Source organism: Thalassophryne amazonica, chromosome 18 (assembly GCF_902500255.1).
Source record: "Thalassophryne amazonica chromosome 18, fThaAma1.1, whole genome shotgun sequence".
NCBI lineage: Eukaryota > Metazoa > Chordata > Actinopteri > Batrachoidiformes > Batrachoididae > Thalassophryne > Thalassophryne amazonica.
Window position 1 is genome coordinate 62758966 of NC_047120.1, and position 21599 is coordinate 62780564.

Sequence of the window (21599 nt, forward strand, 5' to 3'; positions counted from 1 at the left end):
CTTAAGTGACTTTGTACCTGGTGTGGTTGTTGGTGCCAGATGGGCTGGTCTGAGTATTACAGAAACTGCTGATCTACTGGCATTTTCATACAGAACCACCTCTAGGGTTTACAGAAAATGGCCTGAAAAAGAGAAGATATCCCGTGAACAGCAGTTGTGTGGACGAAAACGCCTTGTTGGACAGATGTCAGAGGAGAATGGGCGACTGAGTGACGCCATCATGTCAATATGGACCAACATCTCTGAGGAACATTTCCAAAACCTTGTTGAATCTATGCTACAAAGAATCAAGGCAGTTCTGAAGGCAAAAAGGGGTCCAACCTGGTGTCGCAGACCAAACGGTCCCCCCCTAAAAATTTGTCCACCCTGCCTTCACTGTGCAGTCTCTTCACCAAAAGCGATCAAAGGGAATAATGTGATTATTAACCATCAGATGATAAAGGTAAAACCTCTTAAATTATTCTAAAGTCAGTTTTAAGCAGAAATGAGGCTGTTTTAACCAGAAACAAGGCGATAATTGGTGAGTCGCTACTGATGCTTTAAAACGACAGAGGCGCAGTGAACACAGCAGCATCCGCGCTCTGATCGCTTCCTCCATCTTTTATTATGAAATAATGCTTAATTTATGTGGAAATGATTGTTGTACAAAACCTTCAGATATCTGTCACTAAGCTAGATGATGAATGGAGTGCAGTTTGAAGCAGAATCGAGGTGATAATCAGTGAAACACGGCTGACACTCAGAAAAGACGCATGCGCAGTGAAGGCAGGGCGGATCGATTTTTAGGGGGGACCGTTCAGTCTGCAACTGCGGTACTAGCAAGGTGTGCCTAATAAAGTGGCTGGTGAGTGTACGTGTTGGTGTCCACCTGCTCCGTGATAGCTTGATTATTTAATTAGAAATAAAGTGTCATTAAAAAAATCAAAAATGTTTAATACTGATGAGGAAAACCAGCTGTATTTCATGACCCTCCGTGTGAAAACCGACATGGTTCATTGGATTACACCTGCACATTTCTATCTTTTAATATTTCACTTTGACAAAACAGAAATCAACACAAGTTCATTTTCTTATGCTTTTTATTATTCTTAGTATTCTTCTTCTTCTTCTTCTTCAAGCACGTAAGACTTTAAAGCAACATCAGAACACATTATTTTGGCACTTCTGGTCAAAACAATCAAACATGAAAACTGAAAACGATTAAAATCTACCTTGAAATCAAGAGTTTACAGTGTAGTTATAACAGATTCAGAAGAATAAAAATGCAGCCGTGAAACAAATCGATGAATCTACAATGTTGAAAATCAGACTTCAGGATGAACACAAATATTTTAAAATTAAAATGTAGTATTTTAAAATGCTGCAGTTTAAAGTGTTTTATTGTGCAGTAAAAGCATTTTTTGGATTATTTAATGTGTAAACTTTTGCCATCATTATTATTATTGTTTTTATGATTATTATTGGTGGTGCTAAGCAGCTGCCCTGAGGAAGAAATGTGCAGGTTGGAGCAGACGAGTCAGACATCAGGATAACCTGAGAGCTCGGGCGCCCTCGGAAGGCGTGGTGACGTAGAACGTTGGCGTCCCACTGTATCGCTCCTGCGGAGAAAAACAAGACATGCAGACAGACAATCAGAAGGTACGTTTCAAAATACTGTTTCTGTTGGAAGAACGTCCATGTGTGTGTGAGGATTTTCTAACCAGGTTGTAGGCGGAGCTTAATTCTTCACAGCTTGAAGGAGTCGACACAGACAGCACAGCTTTGTTTCCTACCCCCGCCCACATTTCCTCTTCATCCGACAGCAAAGTTTTCCTCTTCCTTTGCTACTACTTCCTCCAAGTTAAAATTACCCTCTGAAGCCACTCGCCCCACTTCCTCAGCGGGTTAGTTCCTCCACTGAGGATGTTTGGTTGTACAGCGACAAAACAACCTTGTTGATCTATTTTTTTGGCGATGGCGGCGGCCAGGGGGTCTGCAAAACCACTTTTAGACATGAAGACCAAGTCCTTTTTTCTCCCAGTGATGTCAGACGAACAATCTGCTAAAACAACAGAACCTTCCGGTAACACAAGAGCACTGTGGTTCAGCTGGACAACACAATGACCACTAAAGCAAATGGTTAGTAGGTCAATCCTTGGCTATGTCCTTCTGTGCATCAGTGTCCTTGAGCAAGGACACGGTGGTGGTAGAAGCACTGATCTCCATATTCCCTGAGTGGAACCAAGGACATCAGTTGGCCCAGACCACCACCACCACCACCAGACACAATTTTTCAACTGAACAAAATAGGCAAGACCTGCAAGATCCTGGAAGGTAATCCCAGAACTGGCAGTGTTGTACACTAAAGACGTGAGCTGGTCTCATGTTTGATGTCTGTATCCCTCAACCATTGGTCTGTATTTGACAGAGACAACCTGAGAGCAACAGGGCTTCACACTTCAACCAAACCAACGGACATTTTGGAGGTGACCAGACCACCCAAAACTGACAAAGTTCTCAGGTCAGACCCCACCAACAAATATGTAGCATATTAAAGACCACCAAAAACAAACCCAAAATCAAACAAGCTCAACTGGACAAAGATTCCAGAAGGCACATTTTGGGCTATTCTTGGAATTTTGTTTTAAATGCAATTTGTATTTCCCATTAAGTTTCCTGGTGTGGGGGTCTTTAGGAATCACCCTGTCCATCTTCCTCAACCATCTGGTGGATTTCAATTAACCTTCACACATGGTGTGAAGAATGATGGAAAATAATTCTGGTCTGACATCGTCAAAGGGATATAATCAGACTTTTTTTTTTTAAATATAGATTTGTCAAATACGTTTGTTAATTCAGGCATTTTATCTCTCTCACTCTCTCTCTCTCTCACGCACACACACACACACACACACACACAATCCACTCAATTCTGACTACAAACAAACATCCACTCGTCTGCTTCTCCAAGACTTCAGCACTTGATGAGGCGCAGCGAGCTACAGCTGAGAATTTCCGCTGGATCGGGATTCACCAAATCCACCTTGAATCCTTCAGCCAGAGAAACCTTCAGCAGTTCTTCGAGAAAGCCCTGCATGTCTGTGACGTCATGCGGGCTTCTGTGTGTGACGTCAGAGACCGTTAGTTCTCTGTAGTGATGCTTGTCATATTGATCCTGCGGCAGCTCATTAGGTCTTGGTACCCACTCCAGTTTCAACCAGTTTTGCCTGGAGTTGCATGGATGGGGTTTGGCAAGACCCTGGGATGTTCTGTAGGAGAACCGCTCACAAAGCAAAGCCAGGAAAGCTCCCCAGGTACAAAAGAGGTCAACAGTGAAGGTTCGCACAGTACATGTGCGGAGTTCATAGTTCTCTGGCCCGTGGCGTAAGTTAAAGTGGAGAAGACGGACCTGGAAGGACAGGGTAGATTTATGCTGACCACAGATCCTCCAAAGTGTACACAAACAAAACTGGCTTTCCATGTCTAACATGTAAACAAACACTTAAAATATTCTACCAACGGCTGCAACTGTTCACTGGGAACCAACGGACAGATACGTTCATGTTGGATCCGTGATTCAATTCAGTTTATGTTCTGAATCTTGTCGTCATCAAAAGTCTAGTAAACAGATGAGATTTTACGAAATGGTTGAATACTTGTGCCGTAAATAAATATAGACAGAAAACAAATTAAAAGAAAACCCACCACAAGGGCACTATCTTAATGAGCTATGCTGCAGAAATTATTTGATTACCATAATTTCTAAAGTATAAGTTGGACCTGTCAAAAAAAAATGCATTGTGACAAGGGAAAAAAATATACAGTATCAGTCATACTGGAGTTTATGTCACACCTTTTTTGTATGTGGAACTCAGTGTTTCCCTGGAGGTGAGTTTAACAAGAGACAGCAACTCCATGCAGCACATGCGCACACCACAGCATTTGCTGTTACTTAACATACAGACTTTTAAATTCCAAAAATAATCAAGATCGACAAATAAACGGGTATTAGACAAACATTGTTGGACAAAAACTGGATGTTATTTGCTGCAGTTTGGACAAAAGAAATTCTCAGATGGACACGAATACAGCACACAGCAACATGGAGTTGTACAGGAAACCCTTAGCTTGGGGTGTGTAACATAAGGATTGTTAAATTTTAAAAAATAAGTCAAAATAGACAAATAAATGTGTGATAGACAACATATTTGATGTTACTTGGAAAAAAAAATAGTCAGATGGCATGGATTGCTGGCCCACAGAGTTGGAAACACTGTGATAAAAATGTGTGTCCATTTTTTAATCAGCTCTTTAATTTGGGATTTTCATATGTACTTTAATTATTGGCATTTATTTCTTTATTATTGGACTTAATTTTGTTGAGTGTTTTAATTTCTGGGAAAGCCCTAAATAAAATTATTATTACTGAATGTGATTTTTTGGTATACAAGTCGCAGGACCTCCTAAACTAGCAATAAATAAATAAATAAATGAATAATAATAATAAACTCAATTGGTAAATACGGTAATCATGAAATGGTTGGTAGAATATTTTATTCTAAAAATACTTCCTAGTCGCAGCCAAAGATAACAATTGACCCGCTAAGATGCTGGACATCCTGCCTGACCTTTAACACCTACCTTGGAGTCAACATTCACCAAGATCATTGCTCCAAGCGGCCCCCCTCTGAGACTAAGCGGTACTGACGCTTCATAAAGATGAATTTCCTCCAGCAGAGAGCGAATCTGGAAGAAATCAGCCTCTCTCCTCAGCAGCGCAATCTCAGAAAAGCCATCAGGCAAATCCAGGGCACTTGAACGCAGGTAATTGAGGATATACCTGAACACTTTGCCATCACGGTCGATGAAAACATTCCCACCATTATCTCTAAGCACAGGGATTTGTCCGGTGAACATGGCACCTAACATCGACTCACGGCAGCGCGTCAGAGTGTCCAGAGTTGTGGTGTAGATTTCTCCACCGACATTCAGCGACACTGGATCCTGAAGAGAATCTGCGTTCCTGTTGCCATTTGGCGAGTTGAGGTTCAACATGTTAGAGGCAAAACCGTTTTCTTATGATCCTACAAATCCTTTTTTTTAAAGTCGTTGTAAGGATAAGGATCCTTCTGCACTGGTCAGGAATGTCGAGGAGGACTGAAGTGATGTAGTTCAAGTATTTCTGTTTCCTCAAGAATGGGTCACAGCCAGTCAGCCAAGTTAGGAAAGATGTGAGGAAATCTGCCAAGTCCGCTTGCAAAGCTGACGATTTCAAATCAGATTTTCCAAACTACAAAAGGCATCAGTTCTTTTGTCCTCACTGTTTAAACAGACGCTGTCAAATTCTCAGATTTTCTGAATGAAATCTACGTCCTTGCTGACTTTTCTCCTGCAGAACTGTGACTGGTGTTGGTGGTAATCAGCCAACGTTGGGCCTGCTGCATGAGTGCGACCAGACCGGCATGCTAATAACGGGACACTTTTACGCCTTTTATCCACAGCTCTTACCCCCCTGAGCTCACAGCGGAGCCATCTCAGCAAGACACAGAGGACCGGGCCATTTGTCTGAAATACCCCCCCACCCATCTTAAAGTGACACACGGAGGAAAGCTTCCTATTCCCTGAGAACAAACAAACAGTGTTCACAGTTCATTTGAGAAAGACTTCTGGGAAAAAAAAAATCACACAAATACAAAATGTAAAAACTTCCTAATCAAATTGCAGAACTCTCCTGCAACATTCAATATCACATTTCAGCAGATATACGACTGTGTTAATAACATCTGTATATCTTATCATTTTAACAAAGAAAAGCAGATTATCTTATTGGCACTGAACAACTAGGATAACACATTAAAAAGCTGATTTTTTTTTTTTTTTGTTTAAGGACTGAAATTAATAAGAGGAAACAAACTTTATTAACCCTCAAGTGACCAAGTGGGGTCATTTATGACCCCGGGCGTATATTTTTGTGCACCATTTTTCTAATTTTAATCAGAAAAAAATGTTTTCTACCATAATCTATTTGTCCTGCATTTGTTCATAGAATTTTGCAAGGATTAGCCGATCCATGTGGCAAGTATCCAAACTTGTGAGGGGCCACTTATGACCTCGGGAAGATCTATGAGATTTTTTATATTATAGTTTCAGATGGTATTGTAATTTGCCAACTCTAATCATTATATTTTACTGTCTTGCAGGGACGCATGGCCAACAGACTGAGAACAGCAAGATTTACAGCTGCACAAGCATCGAGACTGATTCTTGATGCCCAGAGTGAAGACGAAAAGGATGATGGACAAATATATAAGAAAGTGAAATAAATATGAAGAACCCTAAAACAATCATTTATATAGATGTATTGCAATATAAAGTCAGTGGGGCAATAAATAACCCCACTTGCTCATATTAGTCACTCAAATAGCATGATCATTTGAGAATTAATATTTTCAGAGTGCCTCAAATAACAAAGACCCAAACAAGATTCATACAACCAGTAGGGGGCAGTAAATACCCCCTTCAAAATTCCTGTACAAAGTTTGAACAATTTATGGCTAACCAACACTAACTAAACTAATTTATGGCGCACTAACAGTATCCACTTTTTGATTATTTTATGGTGAACACCATGTCAGCAATAGATACCAACATCAATAGATGCCAAAGACAAAGGAAATCCACTAGATGGTTTTTAAAGATCTCAGTTTTATGTCCTTGAAACAGACCGAGTGCCAGAATTTCCACAACGAGCACCAAGTGAAGGTTTGCTATGAACATTGCATCATGTGAAAAATAAAATCCAGTGATGCTCTGATCCAATTCCTGACATACACGGAAAACCAGGTTTCTCCGGGTAAAACTGGAGGCGCATCAAGAAGGGCATAAAACTTGTGCCAAATCCGAATGTGGATCTGTGCTGTATCTGCTGTGGTGACCCTGAACAAACAGGAGCAGCTGCAAGTCAACAATGCACTAAGGCAGGTTTTACGTAATGGGTGCAAACATGCAAATTTAATCTTATGGTTGTTTAAAGTGCACTGTGGTGCCTATCCAACATCTTAAGCCCCTTTCACACCGGGCCTGCTTCGAGCTGCATTATGCAGCGTCACGACGACGCCAAGTTGATGCAGCCCAATGCCACAATACCATGAGGGACGCAAAGGGTGACACGAAATGGTTGCAAAAAATTAAACGTTTAATTTTGTCTGCGTCCAGCACAGGATGCAGAAAGGAAGCAGTTTTCTCGCAAGTTGAGGCAACTTAACGGTACTTAACGTGACTGGATGCCACACCCACACAATATAACGCTACCTGACGCCAATTTACGATTCCTGCTGTGCTCCATTGTTGCCGAGCTATAAATCACATAGGACTGTTTTTGAACTTCTTATAACGTGTACACAATGAAGTAAAACTATACCACTCGAAGAGCACATGTTAACAATTAAACAAACAAACAAAAAATGCTCATTACAGCCTGGCTGCAGTTCCTCAGCGCGAACGCCGGCTGCAGCTCTGCAGTCACAGGAAGAAATATAAACTAGAAGAGAAATCAGAGCACACACCTGCAGCACTGCACAAGAAGAAATATAAACTGGAAGAGAGGGCGGCACGGTGGATTAGTGGTTAGCAGTGGTGCCTCACAGCAAGAAGGTCATGGGATCAATTCTTGGGCCTTTCTGTGTAGAGTTGCATGTTCTCCCTGTGTCTGCGTGGGTTTCCTCTGGGCACTCTGGTTTCCTCCCACAATCAAAAACATACTTATTTAGGGTCTGCTCCTCCTGTGCCCCTGACCAAGGTAGCATCTACATCTGGAGTTGGTCCCCGAGTGCCAGATTGTGGCTGCCCACTGTGTCTAACTGTAATGAGGATGGGTTAAATGCAGAGGACAAGTTTCATTGTATGTATATATGTGCAATGACAATAAAGTTTCTATTCTATTCTATCCTAAATCAGAGTGCACACCTGCTCATTACAGTCTGGCTGCAGATCCTCTGCGCTCTCACCTCCTCAAGCTTCTCCCCCCCTGCTGTGCGCAAATGACGCAGACATTCCTGCGCTATTAGATACGCAGCATACGCAACTCGAAGCAGGCCCGATGTGAAAGGGGCTTTAGAGTCCAAACAATTTGGAAACAATTATAGCTTGGACTCCGGCAAGGACGGTCGCATTCCTCCCCCTCTCCTCTCCTACTTTCTGCTCTCTATCTCTGCTCCGACCTTCAAAGTCCCAGCTTCACCAGACTCTGAATTCTTCAAATTATGATTTGGATTAACTATGGAATTGATGAGCTGGTCTCTCAACGCCATTGACACCATTTGTTTTCAACAAGGAGATCAGGGTTTGGGGACCCTGCGTGCCCTGATGGAACCTACCCAGCAGGCTTTGCTCTCGACGGCTGAGAGAATGGAGTGTGACATGTGGCTCCACTCTCTGTGGAAGATGTTGAGGATTCATTCGTATTCGCTTTTATGGTGGGAGGTTTGGTGCTGATTGGTTTGTGCGCTGCCCTGACCCACAGGAATACTAGCAAGACGGCTGCTTCCAGAATTTTGTCCCCTCATCAGTCTGTCATAATTAATGAGTTGGGCAATGCTGTGTAATCTCAGACTGCGTGAACTCTTGAACTCAAATGCAAAATGGATTCAATCTCGGAGCAAATCACTGCATTGCAAAGGAATTGTACTGCTGAGGACCAGAGAATATTCTTCATAAATTTGGATTCTCGACGGTCAGGGGTGCAGTAAATAGAATTCCGTATCTCTCCGCCAAACATCAACATGACAGCTTTATCGGCTCCTGAAGGCCAAATTCCCTGCTCTTCCCCCAGAAGGATCTACAGCCTTGGTGAAGGAATTCGGCCCCCCACTTCTCATCTATCCCCCCCCCCCCCAGCCTGCCGTTGCCTAGCAACATCAGACTTTACACACACACACACACACACACACACACACACACACACGGACAGAAACTGTCAGACTTTACACACACACAGACAGAAATTGACAGAAATTTAACAGAAATTTCCCTCCACCCCTATTACCCCCCGTGTCTCTCCACTCCCCCCACCCTGGCTTCCTCCTTGCCACCTCGAAGGCAGCGCGGTTTTTTACTGCTGCAGCCTTCAACCCCCAGGCTGGGCAGCGCGGGCCCCTCCTGCTGCGGCCTTCACCCACTTTGCCTCAATTCGGAAGATGGACTACTTCAAGTTCAGTGCACATAAAAAATGTCAAATGTATATGTGTTGTCTTTAATTTTGATGTGTGCCATTATTATGGTAAACAAGTAAATGTAATTGCCCTTTTTTGGGATCAATAAAGTTGTCTGAAGTCTAAATCATCACTTTTACAGCCAGTTTTCTTGAGACATGTCGGGCCATGAACACATCAACACTTCCAAGTCACTGAATATGTCTTGGAATTCATTTACATACATCAATCATTAAGAAATACAAACAGTATGGTACTGTACGGTGAATCTGTCTAGATCTCAAACACTGAGTGACTGTGCTGGAAGGAGATGAATGAGGGAAGTAAATTTAAGGAACACTGTGTTTTTTGCTATTTGCATTTTCCATTTCACCCCAGCTTTTTGTGATTTGGGGTTGCAGATAATCAATGGCTGCAGTCAGTACAGAGAGTTTAGTAAAATGACATTTTGTCATCGTAATCATTAGCCTTCCTTCATGTGTTTAGTGGCTTCTTTTATTAATCCCTCACTTCTAACAGCCAAAATGAGGGAAAGTGTTGTGTGGGCCGCTGAAGAGGAGGTACTGCTGGCCCACCACCACCAGAGGGCGCCCTGCCTGGAGTGCGGGCTCCAGGCACCAGAGGGCGCTGCCGCCTCACAGGAGCAGCCAAGGTGACAGCTGTCACCTATCAACCGAGACAGCTGACATCCATCAGCAGAGGGGTATATCAGCTGGACGGGATCTCCACCTCATTGCCGAGATATCGCTCTACCAAGGAGGTAACGTATCCAGCCCAACGAATTGTCTTCTGACTATTGAATACTTTTGCCTTTGCACAGAAAGAGAGAAGAACAGCAGGAGACTGTATTTTGGGATAAGTACTCGCATTCCTGCACTACAGTGTTGTTGTTGATTAGAGGTGGAGGTGGTGTTTCCACCCTACGTGTTGCTTTGTGCAGCCGCACCCACATCTGACTGTTTCTGTTCCTCGCCAGCAGTACCGGATCCGACGAGCGGAGGCAGTGGCCACCTGGGAGTTCGGGACTTGGCGGCTCCAGTATTCCCGGGGTTCGGTGGCAGAGGAAATCAGGTGGTTCCGGTTCGACTCGGACAGGCGTCTCCTATCGTCGAGCCTGCCCACACGACACCATTGGAATTGGTTATAACCACAATTGTAATCTGTTGTGTTTGTTGTGCGTATTCACAACAGTAAAGCTTTGTTATTTGACTTTCTCCATTGTCCGTTCATTTGCGCCCCCTGTTGTGGGTCAGTGTTCCTACACTTTCACAACAGGAAAGTATAATCCATGTAGATGTGCATGTGATCTTAACCTGGATATGGAGTATGGTTTTGTCAATGGCGTGGGCCTGCAGCAGTGTCACGGTACATCCGCCGAACCCGCCGCCCGTCATCCGGCTGCCAAACACCCCGTCCACCTCCAAGGCTGCAGTCACGAGCTCTTCCAGCTCCCTGCAGCTCACCTCATACAGATCTCTGACAGAAACAACAACGACACTCATATGGTCATCACATAAACACCATATTCAATCACAAGATGTAATGCTGAGACACAAAAGAGTAAAAATTGCAAGAACAAAAGTGTGATATTTTTCTGGCCTTGTCCCCTGTTGCAGTTGGAGGTGAGAAAACCACAGATTTAACTCAAATCTGCAAGCGGTGACAGATTTTCGCAAACCCGTGTTCAAGAACAAGAGATCAGCTGCAGGACAGAGTGGACACTTTTTCTCACTGGTACAAGTGCTGCAGATGGTTAAAAACAAAGCTGTTGAGGGGAGGTGATGGTAATGAGCGCCTTGTATGGCAGTACCCTCACATTGGGGTGAATGTGAGGCATTATTGTAAACCGCTTTGACCATCTGATGCAGATGGAAAATCGCTATATAAATGCAGACCATTTACCATTTAAAGCTGACCTGCCCTCAGATTTTTTTAAAAACACAAAATTTGATTCTTACTCCAGGATGTTGTGGTCCACAGGTCACATTCAGCCCGTTCTCCCTTTGTATTGTCATTAGGGCTGAAATGATTAATCGAGTAACTCAAATAATTCAATTAGAAAAAGTGTTTGAGGCAAATTCTGTCTTAATGTTGTACTACATATGCCAGGCCTGTGTGTGGTGCTGTAACGTCCCAAGAAAAAAAAAATTTAAGAGAAAGCGGGTCCACGCTGATCATCTGAAATAGACTTACTGCGCCTTTAAAACAAAGCAGTGTTTTGTCTGTTTTTATAAAGCAAATGGTTTGGTCCGCTGGCTGCGCTCTGCTCTCCGTGCACTTTAAGTGAAGTTTTCATCGACAGGATGCAGAGCGGATTTATCAGTGTGGCTTTTGTGGAAAAGCTGCACTCCAGAGCTCAGTTTTTCACAGGCTGTGCTCACGTTCACGTGTAGCCTGACTGACTGAGGATTACACCGACAACCTGGCGCCTCCGCTTACGGTCTGGTGTCAGGGAAGTGATGAGCTCCTGACACCGAGAAAGATCCAAAACTTGTAAAGATGTGAAAAAATAATTACCCAGGAAAACAGAAAGGGATACACTGAATTTGACAATCTGTGTGGTGGCACAGCAGCATTGTGCCATTGCTTAGGGAGCACCCTGGACTGTTGATGTTATTTAAAAACGCAAAGTACTTTTCATCCGATTAATCACCAGACTAATCAACAGAATACTCGATTACTAAAATAATCGAGAGCTGCAGCCCTAAATGTCATGCAATTCACATGGTATCCACATTTATTTATTTGTGGCACTTCAAAGAATTAGGGCATCTCTGTTATAAACATTTTCACATTTTGAAGAACTCAATTAATAAAGATCCCTCAAAGAGTAGCAGCATTTTTATTTTAAATCTATGAGTATATTTTTGAAATGTGATTATGAGCTTTTTAATAAATCTGCATATTAGTGGAAACTGTCATATTATGAGGGTTTCAGCCAAAGCATTTTTGTACCTCAGGGAGTTGTGACTCTCCACCATCAGCTTGCCAAACTCTTTATAGGCGCCTCTCTTCAGGGCTTCAGCACCTTGGACAGTTCTTTTGATCTCTTGAATCACATGACAGGCTCGGCGATAAGTCACGTCATCCAGCTGGTCTCTCATTTCTGAAATGTGACAGAAAGTTCAATTTGAATTTTGTTACTCAGAAGTAGTTGGACTCTTTAACCTGACTCTGTATGACTTGGATCAGGACATCCCAATTTCTCGATATGGGAAAAGCCAGATGTATGTGGATTCTCGGCCCAGAGGAATTTTTAGCCTCTCTGTGAGATTTCTGGATGTATTTCTACAAAGTAGCTGCTGTCCGCCAACTTATAAAACAAGAGTGCTCTGAGAGCATGACATCCCCGGCTGGCAAAAGCTGCTTTGGTACAATTGTTTGCTACATTCTGATAACATTTCAAGTACTTGTACCAAATTTCACAAAATTTGTCCTAAATAGGTGAGGTGATTTCAGAATCCAGGCACCAACTCATTAAATTGGCAGGTGTCTAGGTTTTGTTAATTAAGGGCCATAACTCTGCCAAAATGTGTCAATCTTGTAGAATATTACAATATGCATATTATCAACCCATAACAATGATTTGTACCATGTTACATGAAATCCATCTAAAACTGTGAGAGGAGTTGATTTTAGAATGCAGGCACCAACTCATGGAACTGGCGGAGTCTAGATTTGTTAATCAAGGGCCATAACTCTGCCAAAATGTGTCAATCTTGTAGAATATTACAATATGCATATTATCAACCTATAACAATGATTTGTACCTGTTACATGAAATTCCATCTAAAAGTGTGAGAGGAGTTGATTTTAGAATGCAGGCACCCACTCATGGAACTGACAGAGTCTAGATTTGTTAATCAAGTGCCATAACTCTGCCAAAATGTGTCAATCTTGTACAATATTACAATATGCATATTATCAACCTATAACAATGATTTGTACCATGTTACATGAAATTCCATCTCAAAGTGTGAGAGGAGTTGATTTTAGAATGCAGGCACCCACTCATGGAACTGGCGGAGTCTAGATTTGTTAATCAAGGGCCATAACTCTGCCAAAATGTGTCAATCTTGTACATTATTACAATATGCATATTATCAACCCATAACAATGATTTGTACCATGTTACATGAAATCCATCTAAAACTGTGAGAGGAGCTGATTTTAGAATGCAGGCACCCACTCATGGAACTGGCGGAGTCTAGATTTGTTAATCAAGGGCCATAACTCTGCCAAAATGTGTCAATCTTGTACAATATTACAATATGCATATTATCAACCTATAACAAGGATTTATATCACGTTACATGAAATTCCATCTAAAAGTGTGAGAGGAGTTGATTTTAGAATGCAGGCACCCACTCATGGAACTGGCGGAGTCTAGATTTGTTAATCAAGGGCCATAACTCTGCCAAAATGTGTCAATCTTGTACAATATTACAATATGCATATTATCAACCTATAACAATGATTTGTACCATGTTACATGAAATTCCATCTAAAAGTGTGAGAGGAGTTTATTTTAGAATGCAGGCACCCACTCATGGAACTGACGGAGTCTAGATTTGTTAATCAAGTGCCATAACTCTGCCAAAATGTGTCAATCTTGTACAATATTACAATATGCATATTATCAACCTATAACAATGATTTGTACCATTTTACATGAAATTCCATCTCAAAGTGTGAGAGGAGTTGATTTTAGAATGCAGGCACCCACTCATGGAACTGACAGAGTCTAGATTTGTTAATCAAGTGCCATAACTCTGCCAAAATGTGTCAATCTTGTACAATATTACAATATGCATATTATCAACCTATAACAATGATTTGTACCATGTTACATGAAATTCCATCTCAAAGTGTGAGAGGAGTTGATTTTAGAATGCAGGCACCCACTCATGGAACTGACGGAGTCTAGATTTGTTAATCAAGTGCCATAACTCTGCCAAAATGTGTCAATCTTGTACAATATTACAATATGCATATTATCAACCTATAACAATGATTTGTACCATTTTACATGAAATTCCATCTCAAAGTGTGAGAGGAGTTGATTTTAGAATGCAGGCACCCACTCATGGAACTGGCGGAGTCTAGATTTGTTAATCAAGGGCCATAACTCTGCCAAAATGTGTCAATCTTGTACAATATTACAATATGCATATTATCAACCTATAACAATGATTTATACCTTGTTACGTGCAATCCATCTAAAAGTGTGAGAGGAGCTGATTTTAGAATGCAGGCACCCACTCACGGAACTGGCGGAGTCTAGATTTGTTAATCAAGGGCCATAACTCTGCCAAAATGTATCAATCTTGTACAATATTACAATATGCATATTATCAACCTATAACAATGATTTGTACCATGTTACATGAAAGCCATCTAAAAGTGTGAGAGGAGTTTTATTTTAGAATGCAGGCACCCACTCATGGAACTGATGGAGTCTAGATTTGTTAATCAAGGCCCATAACTCTGGTGAAATCAGCCCAACTTGAACGATATGATAATATGCGTATTCACAACTTACAATAAGGACTTGGACCAAGGTTCATGAAATTCCTCCGAAAAGTGTGAGAGGGGTTGATTTCATGACACTTATACCCTTTGGGGGATGGACAGACAGGCAGAAATTGCTATGACACAATTCCCCATTGGGCCTTCGACCAGCGGCAGTGAGTTCTGCTGCCTCTTTATGAATGTGGGGGAAGGCCAGCGTTTCGCAGGGCGGGACTCACATGCACTAAATGTGCACATGTGGTCAAGCCAAGAGTGCAAATGGGATAGAAAAGCTCTGAGCACAGAGGAAGTGTCACTTCATTCTCTGCACAGGATGACATTGATCTACTAAATCTGTACATAGAAAATAGTCTTTGGCTGTTACATTAATGTGTGTCATGTCAATTAAGATACATTTAAAGTTACATTAAGCAAAGAAAAGCAGCAAATGTGTGTGTTTGAAAAACATAAAGCACCTTCGTGTTTGATAAAATACTTAAAACTATTAAATGTGCATCAGTTAGCTGGGCTGAAGTGGATCCGGACAGGATGCTGAGTTGCACCTTCCAGCTCCTTCATGGTCGCATCTCTGAGGGATGGTTTTCCCAAAATGGTGGCCGCCTCCTCACACTGTCTGCGTCTCATGGGGTATTCACTGCCTGTCAGAGAGTGTCTGACGTTGGAGTTAGTGATGAGAATGACCACATTTGCATCTGCCAGTGGAATGGGCGTGGCCTGCAGGGACCTGCGTGAAACCGCAAAGATGGACACGACGGATATACAGTCTTACTTATAAAGCACAAACTGCATGAAACAATAAAATGTATACCAATGGCAGTGATTTACTGAAGACTTTGGAGTACCTGCAGTCAATGAGCAAGGCATGAGCCTCCCTGCCTAGAACAGATACAAACTGATCCATAATTCCACACGGTACACCGGCATGAGTGTGCTCCGCCTGCTGACACGCAACTGCTTTCGCCACTTTGTCGTCATCATCTGTTGTGCAGAGGAAAATAAATGCAATACAAAAAAACAATCCAGGTGGATTAATCTGGAAAATTTACAGACATTCTGGGTTTTAAACAGTCAGAGGTCAACAACAGACTATTTTCAAAACTATATCTTTTCCACAGGGTAAAATTATTCTCAAACAGGCAGTAATCTGGCTAAATTAGACATAATCTGTCTTTTGCATAACTATGACTGTTGCTTAAAATACATAAATTACTTTAACAAATGCTTGACTTTACCCTGATTGTATGTTTTTGGATTTAGGGCCATCTAGTGGTAAGGATGCAGATCACATTATACAGTCATCTGTCACAATTTTGTTTTCCTTCACGTTTTCGTTTCTATGGAGACGGGAATTCATGCTCCTTTGTATTTTCTTGTGATAAACAACAGTTCACAAAAATTAGGGTTCTGAAACTAGTTAGCCTGCAAGAGCAACCAGTGATTATTATTATTTTTTATTCGGTATTCCAACCGTGGCACAAAATGCAAAAGGCAAATGTCCCTTTTGGGCTACTGTATCAGCCTGATGGCCTTCATAAGGGGGGCCCACTCCCATGTAGTTCTCATTCTAAGCTTATGACAGCACATCAATTCATTGTTGCAGGTAATTATACATAATATTTAAACTAGAGCCCGACCAATATGGATTTTTAGGGGAGCCGATGCAGATATTAGGGAGTGAAGAATTATGATACAATACATACATTAAAAACTGCTGTGATTCCTCACTGAGACTTCACATTTTATAACTTAAGCAAAAACGTTATTATATATAAAACTATAAATATAACTAACAACCCACCTACATATGTCACGCTGGCTTCAATCTGATTGTCTATCTCTGCATCCCATAGCTTAGCATTTTTATAAAATAGACTTCTCATCTATTTTAGTCCCTCCTACCTCCCAGCCTAGCGACTACTTGTCTCTTGTCCCTGTAAAATGCCCACACTGATTGAAAATGAATGGCAGCTGGACACTTTCCCTCCATCTCTTGGAACTAATATGACCAAGGGGTGATGGGGTCCCAACAATGCTTGACAGCTGTCAATCTGTCAGCATTAAAAGTGTCTATTAATGCAGTGTGTTTTAATGCAGGGTGCTTGGTCTGTATGTGGCTAAGCAGTTTTGAAGGTTTCATGCGTCGTTGAGGAGCCAGTCCCCACATATTATGCAGAGCGGGTTTGGAGCGTGTGAATCACCTGATGCAGTGAACCTGTAACTTAAGTAGGACTCTTGGTATCTTTTCTATTCTTTTAAATTTGGCTTTCTTTTTGTTGCCAGTCTTGGAGTCTTCTGCTGTCTCATTATTGAGTCTTTCCCCTTGTTCAAAGAAGCTATCCAGCGATGTTTGTTTTTTACTAATTTGTTGGTACGGTTATCATGTGGGCTTGCGAGAAAAACTGACTGTGCCAAATGTGGGCTACAGACACAGCTGGAAGTGATCATTTTTCCAAAATAAAATACCTTGCAGAGTAATATCAATAAAATAAAAATACTTTTTAGAAAAAGTATTTATTCTTTCTGTGCGGACCGGCACTGGTCCGTGGCCCAGTGGTTGGGGACCCCTGCTTTAAAATGTTAAATCTGACATACATTTTCACTACAAGACATTTTTAAAGCTAATTTATCATAATCATAATTAGCTGCAGCCGCAGTGTGACCTAGTATCTCCACACATAGACAGCACATTCTTTGAGCCAGTTTAGTGTGTATGAGAGAGCAGCATTCACGGTTATCAGTCCGACCTGGTTTAAGCTGCTGCAGGAAGGTGTAGAAAGCCACCTCCAGGGAGGCCGAGCTTGACAGACCTCCTCCCAAAGGGACGCTGCTGGCAATCACAGCTCGAAACCCTGGGACAGGAGGCGCTGAATAAAACAAGACACAGAAATTTATGTTATTTTTCTGAGGTCTTACAGCCAGAACACCAGCTAACAATTTTATCCCCACAGATACAAAATCCACCTGTGTACCTCTGTAATGCTGAATGACGCCCTTCACATAGTTCGCCCAGCTGGGTGACCCTGGAGACAGAGGTGATCCGTCACCGGATAAACTAAAATCCACCCTTTTTGGTGCATCGGCATCCTTCGCCACGGTCACCATGGTGACGTCCTGGCCAGAGGTTTGACTCCCAACCACCACAGTCACCAGAGGCAAAGCCTGGAACACACACACTCAGTGAAGAAATCCTACACACTCTCTGGTATTACCGGTGGGTCAACATTATTAAGAGCACATTTGCGCAAACAAATATTTGCTGTTTTTTTAACCCAGGTCTTGCAGCACTGGAGTCGAGCCGCTGCTACTCCACATCGAAAGGAGTCAGTTGAGGTGGCTCGGGCATCTTTTCCGGATGCCCCATGGACGCCTCGCTGGAGAGGTTTTCCGGGTATGTCCCATTGGGAGGAGGCCCCGGGGAAGACCCAGGACACGCTGGAGGGACTACATCTCTCGGCTGGCTTGGGAACGCCTTGGGGTTCCCCGGAGTAGCTGGGGGAGATGTGTGTGGATCGGGAGGTCTGGGCGGCTGCTGCCCCCGCGACCCGACTCCGGATAAAGCGGAAGAAAATGAATGGATGGATGGATGAATACTTTATTTCAAACGTTTCACCAAAAGTGACCAAAATATCAAAATCAACACAAATACACCTATTCCTCAGTAATAATACAAACACCACATCACATATATGTATATGACTGCAACAAAAATGCAAATTAACTAATTATACAGATAATATAAGCATTCGAATACATCTGTGCACACACACACACACACCCACCACATAAAAAGTGTGTGTGTGTGTGTATGGGGGGGGTAGAAAGAAGTAAAACCTAATCCTAATCCTACCTAATCCTACCTCGTCTCCATCATTTAGACCTAATCATGACATGGTCATCCTGTGTCCAGTTTGTCATGAGTATGCAAAGCTAGCATTTTTCTAGTGTATACCATTAGGTTTATATATATATATATATATATATACAGAAAGAGAGAGAGACCTATTGCGTCTCTCGACCACTTGGGGGCGCTTCAGGTGATCAAATTTGAGGTCATCACCTCAGGCAAGCAGAACCAGTTCAGGCACTTTAAAGTCTGCAAGGCAGTTTTGGAATTTCATCATTGATCTATTTTAGAACATAGATTTTGTGTTCTTATTTGTTTCAGTTATTTTGTCTTCTTTTCTCTCTTATTCTGTTAGCATGCCCGACCCAGCAATTTTCACCCACAGAGGAACATTCAAGGGGCACTTAGTAACAAAAAACTAAAAAATGGGCAGGACTTTCACTGAAGCTTAGTTGGATGTCTGGAATAGAAACAAGATTACCTTAATGATGCAAGATGAGCTATGATAATTCTTGGTGGAGGCATAGCCAGACTTCCCTCTTTAATATATATATATATAATATTGTAAATGCCCTGCCTTCACACCAAAATTTAATTATTCCTTATTATAAAAAAAAAAACTCTACAAATCTCTACTGAGGAAATAAACTCTACAAATCTCTACTAAGGAACTCAAACAAAACTGAAGGTTAATAGTCCATGAGCCAGTTTTAACTTAATTAGTATCACTTAAGGGGACTGAAGGAGATCCAGCCTCAGCACGCCATAACTGGCACAAAATGTATGGTGGTCATCCCGGGGAGGTAACTGTAGCCAGGTAGACATCAACGAAGAGTAATTATACAGAGGACAACTTTGAAAATGCTCAAAGTAGAGTTTGGACTATCTATGACTGAATGTTTTGGAGTTATGGGGTAAAAACAGCAAACATGGTGACAAAATCTGCACAGGGGTCAAATGTTAAAGTTTCTCCAATTTTGTTAAAAAGTGATGCAAATTATTGGTTGAGCTAACAGGATGAATAAATGGAATAGTTCTGACTCCTTGATCTCCAAAATACAGGTCAAACAAGGTCAGTGTTCTCTGGATGGTGCAAACTATTCCTTTATCAAGCAATAATTTGCATTTTTAACAAAAGTGGAGCAACTTTGTGGATGGTTATTTTTTTATTACTATTTGAGTGCAGTTTGATTTCAGTCTCTCCTGCTCATCCAGTCTGAATGTTCTTACCACCGGCAGAACGAATCCCTGGTTGTAGTCGGTGTGTTCGCCGATCAGGTTGACTCTTCCTGGAGCGCAGACCGCCGCCTGAGGCGCCTCTCCGCCGGAGAGCTGCTCGAACACCCGGCGAGCATCTGCGACGAGTTCCGGGACACCGGGAACCGGATTAGCCATCGAGCTAACGGACTGATCACGTGTCTGCTGACCGAACGTCTTCAAAGAGTCGAGAGAGGAAAAGTCCTGTTACTGTTTGAACCAGACCTGCGATCCGGGCGGAAAATGAAAGGATGAAAGTCTGCACAGAGAAAACACAGACGTTGAGCTTCTTCTTTGTCTGGTTCCCGCCTCAAGGAGGCGGGAACACACTGAGCAAACCGGGAAGAAGTCTTTGACAGTGACGTCACACAGATAGATAGATCGATAGATAGATAGATAGATAGATAGATCGGGCACAAATTGGGCACAAGCCCAGTTGACAAACATAAATTTGTTACAATGATGACAAAGAGAAGGAAGAGATGGAGGATGAACTAAGAGTGATACGGAACCCTGTAATCAGACAAAAGTACAAGAATCCGATGGTCCATCCAGTCAGTGCTGTAAGGAAGAAATATGGCAATTATTACCACTAGTCCATTGGCCCAATCAAAATAAGGCTCTCGTTTTCACCCCATTGTAACGGGAACTTCCCACTAGTCCTAGGGTCCACTAGTACTGGTTAGGGTGAACTTTAAAATTAGTTTGGGGTTGTAATATGCACCATCAAATACTATAACAATGTTAGAACCAGTGGACCCTAGGACTAGTGGACCCCCCCTTGTAACTTTACTTGTTGTCATTGGCACAACCTGGCAGGTAATTTTGACAACAGCCTTTTGTAAGCGAGGGGTCAATCAAAAAAGCCGATTTCATGTCTTTACGAAAATGGGCTGTTTGGGTGGGACCTTTTGAAATCCACTACCATCTCTTTGGTCTTAGTGGTGTTCAGCTGCAGATGGTTTTGCCTACACCACTGCACAAAATCGTCTACTAGGCTCCTGCACTCCTCCTCCTGTCGATCCCTAAAACGAGGTGGGCTGAATGGTGTTAAATGCACTGGAGAAATCAAAGAACATGATTCTCACATCCCCTTTCTTCTTGTCCAGATGAGAGTTCACCCTGTGCAGCAGGTAAATGATGGCATCCGCCGCACCCACCTTCTCCTGGTTGGCAAACTGTAGAAGTGCTTGGAGGACCTGGGGTCTGAGGTGGTGGAGGAGCAGTCATTCCATGGTTTTTATTATGTGTGATGGGCAATCTCCTCAGTTTCTCCTCTGACCTGATCTGCTGTGATGGTGGGGGTGGAAAGGGGTCTATTTGTCCTTGGTGGTCACCTGGGGGAGGGGTGCTTCAGTGGAAGGTGGCTGAAGGCTAGTTGCTGGACTGAGTGGAGCCGTGGTGGAGCCACACTCTCAGCATGGGGGAGGGTACATCTGTAGGTGGTGACGGTGAAGGTGTGAAGCTGCAACATGTGGTGAATAGGCCAGTAGGGGAGCAGCTATTGGGGGAGGTTCCGGGGATGGTTGCACCTAGCAACAGTGGTTGAACTGGTTTACTGTCACCACACCCCCCTCCCCTCTGGCTCTTCTTCCAAACCCCCAGCTTCTGCTCCACCTTCCTTCCTTTTCCTTTTCCAGCCTGACCTTGAGTTCCCCCTGCACATACTTCAGATCTGCTTGGCCTCCATCTTTAAACACGCACTTCTTCTTGAGGAGGTCCTTCATATCTCTGGTAATCCAAGGCTTGCTGTTTGGAAAGCAGCGCACAATTTTAAT

At 42.6% G+C, this 21599-nt stretch overlaps 1 protein-coding gene across 1 annotated transcript; it reads right to left on the reverse strand.

The window, feature by feature from the left end:
- Positions 1-1100: 1100 nt before the first annotated feature.
- galk1 (galactokinase 1) lies at positions 1101-20085 on the reverse strand. The gene is made up of 8 exons (XM_034193867.1): positions 19795-20085; positions 17690-17879; positions 17465-17584; positions 15563-15698; positions 15263-15444; positions 12144-12294; positions 10502-10664; positions 1101-1598 (listed from the first exon to the last, which is right to left on the reverse strand). Exons 1-8 carry the CDS (start codon positions 19957-19959, stop codon positions 1524-1526), a joined length of 1182 nt encoding a protein of 393 aa, XP_034049758.1. The 5' UTR covers positions 19960-20085; the 3' UTR covers positions 1101-1523.
- Between the last annotated feature and the right edge of the window lie 1514 nt (positions 20086-21599).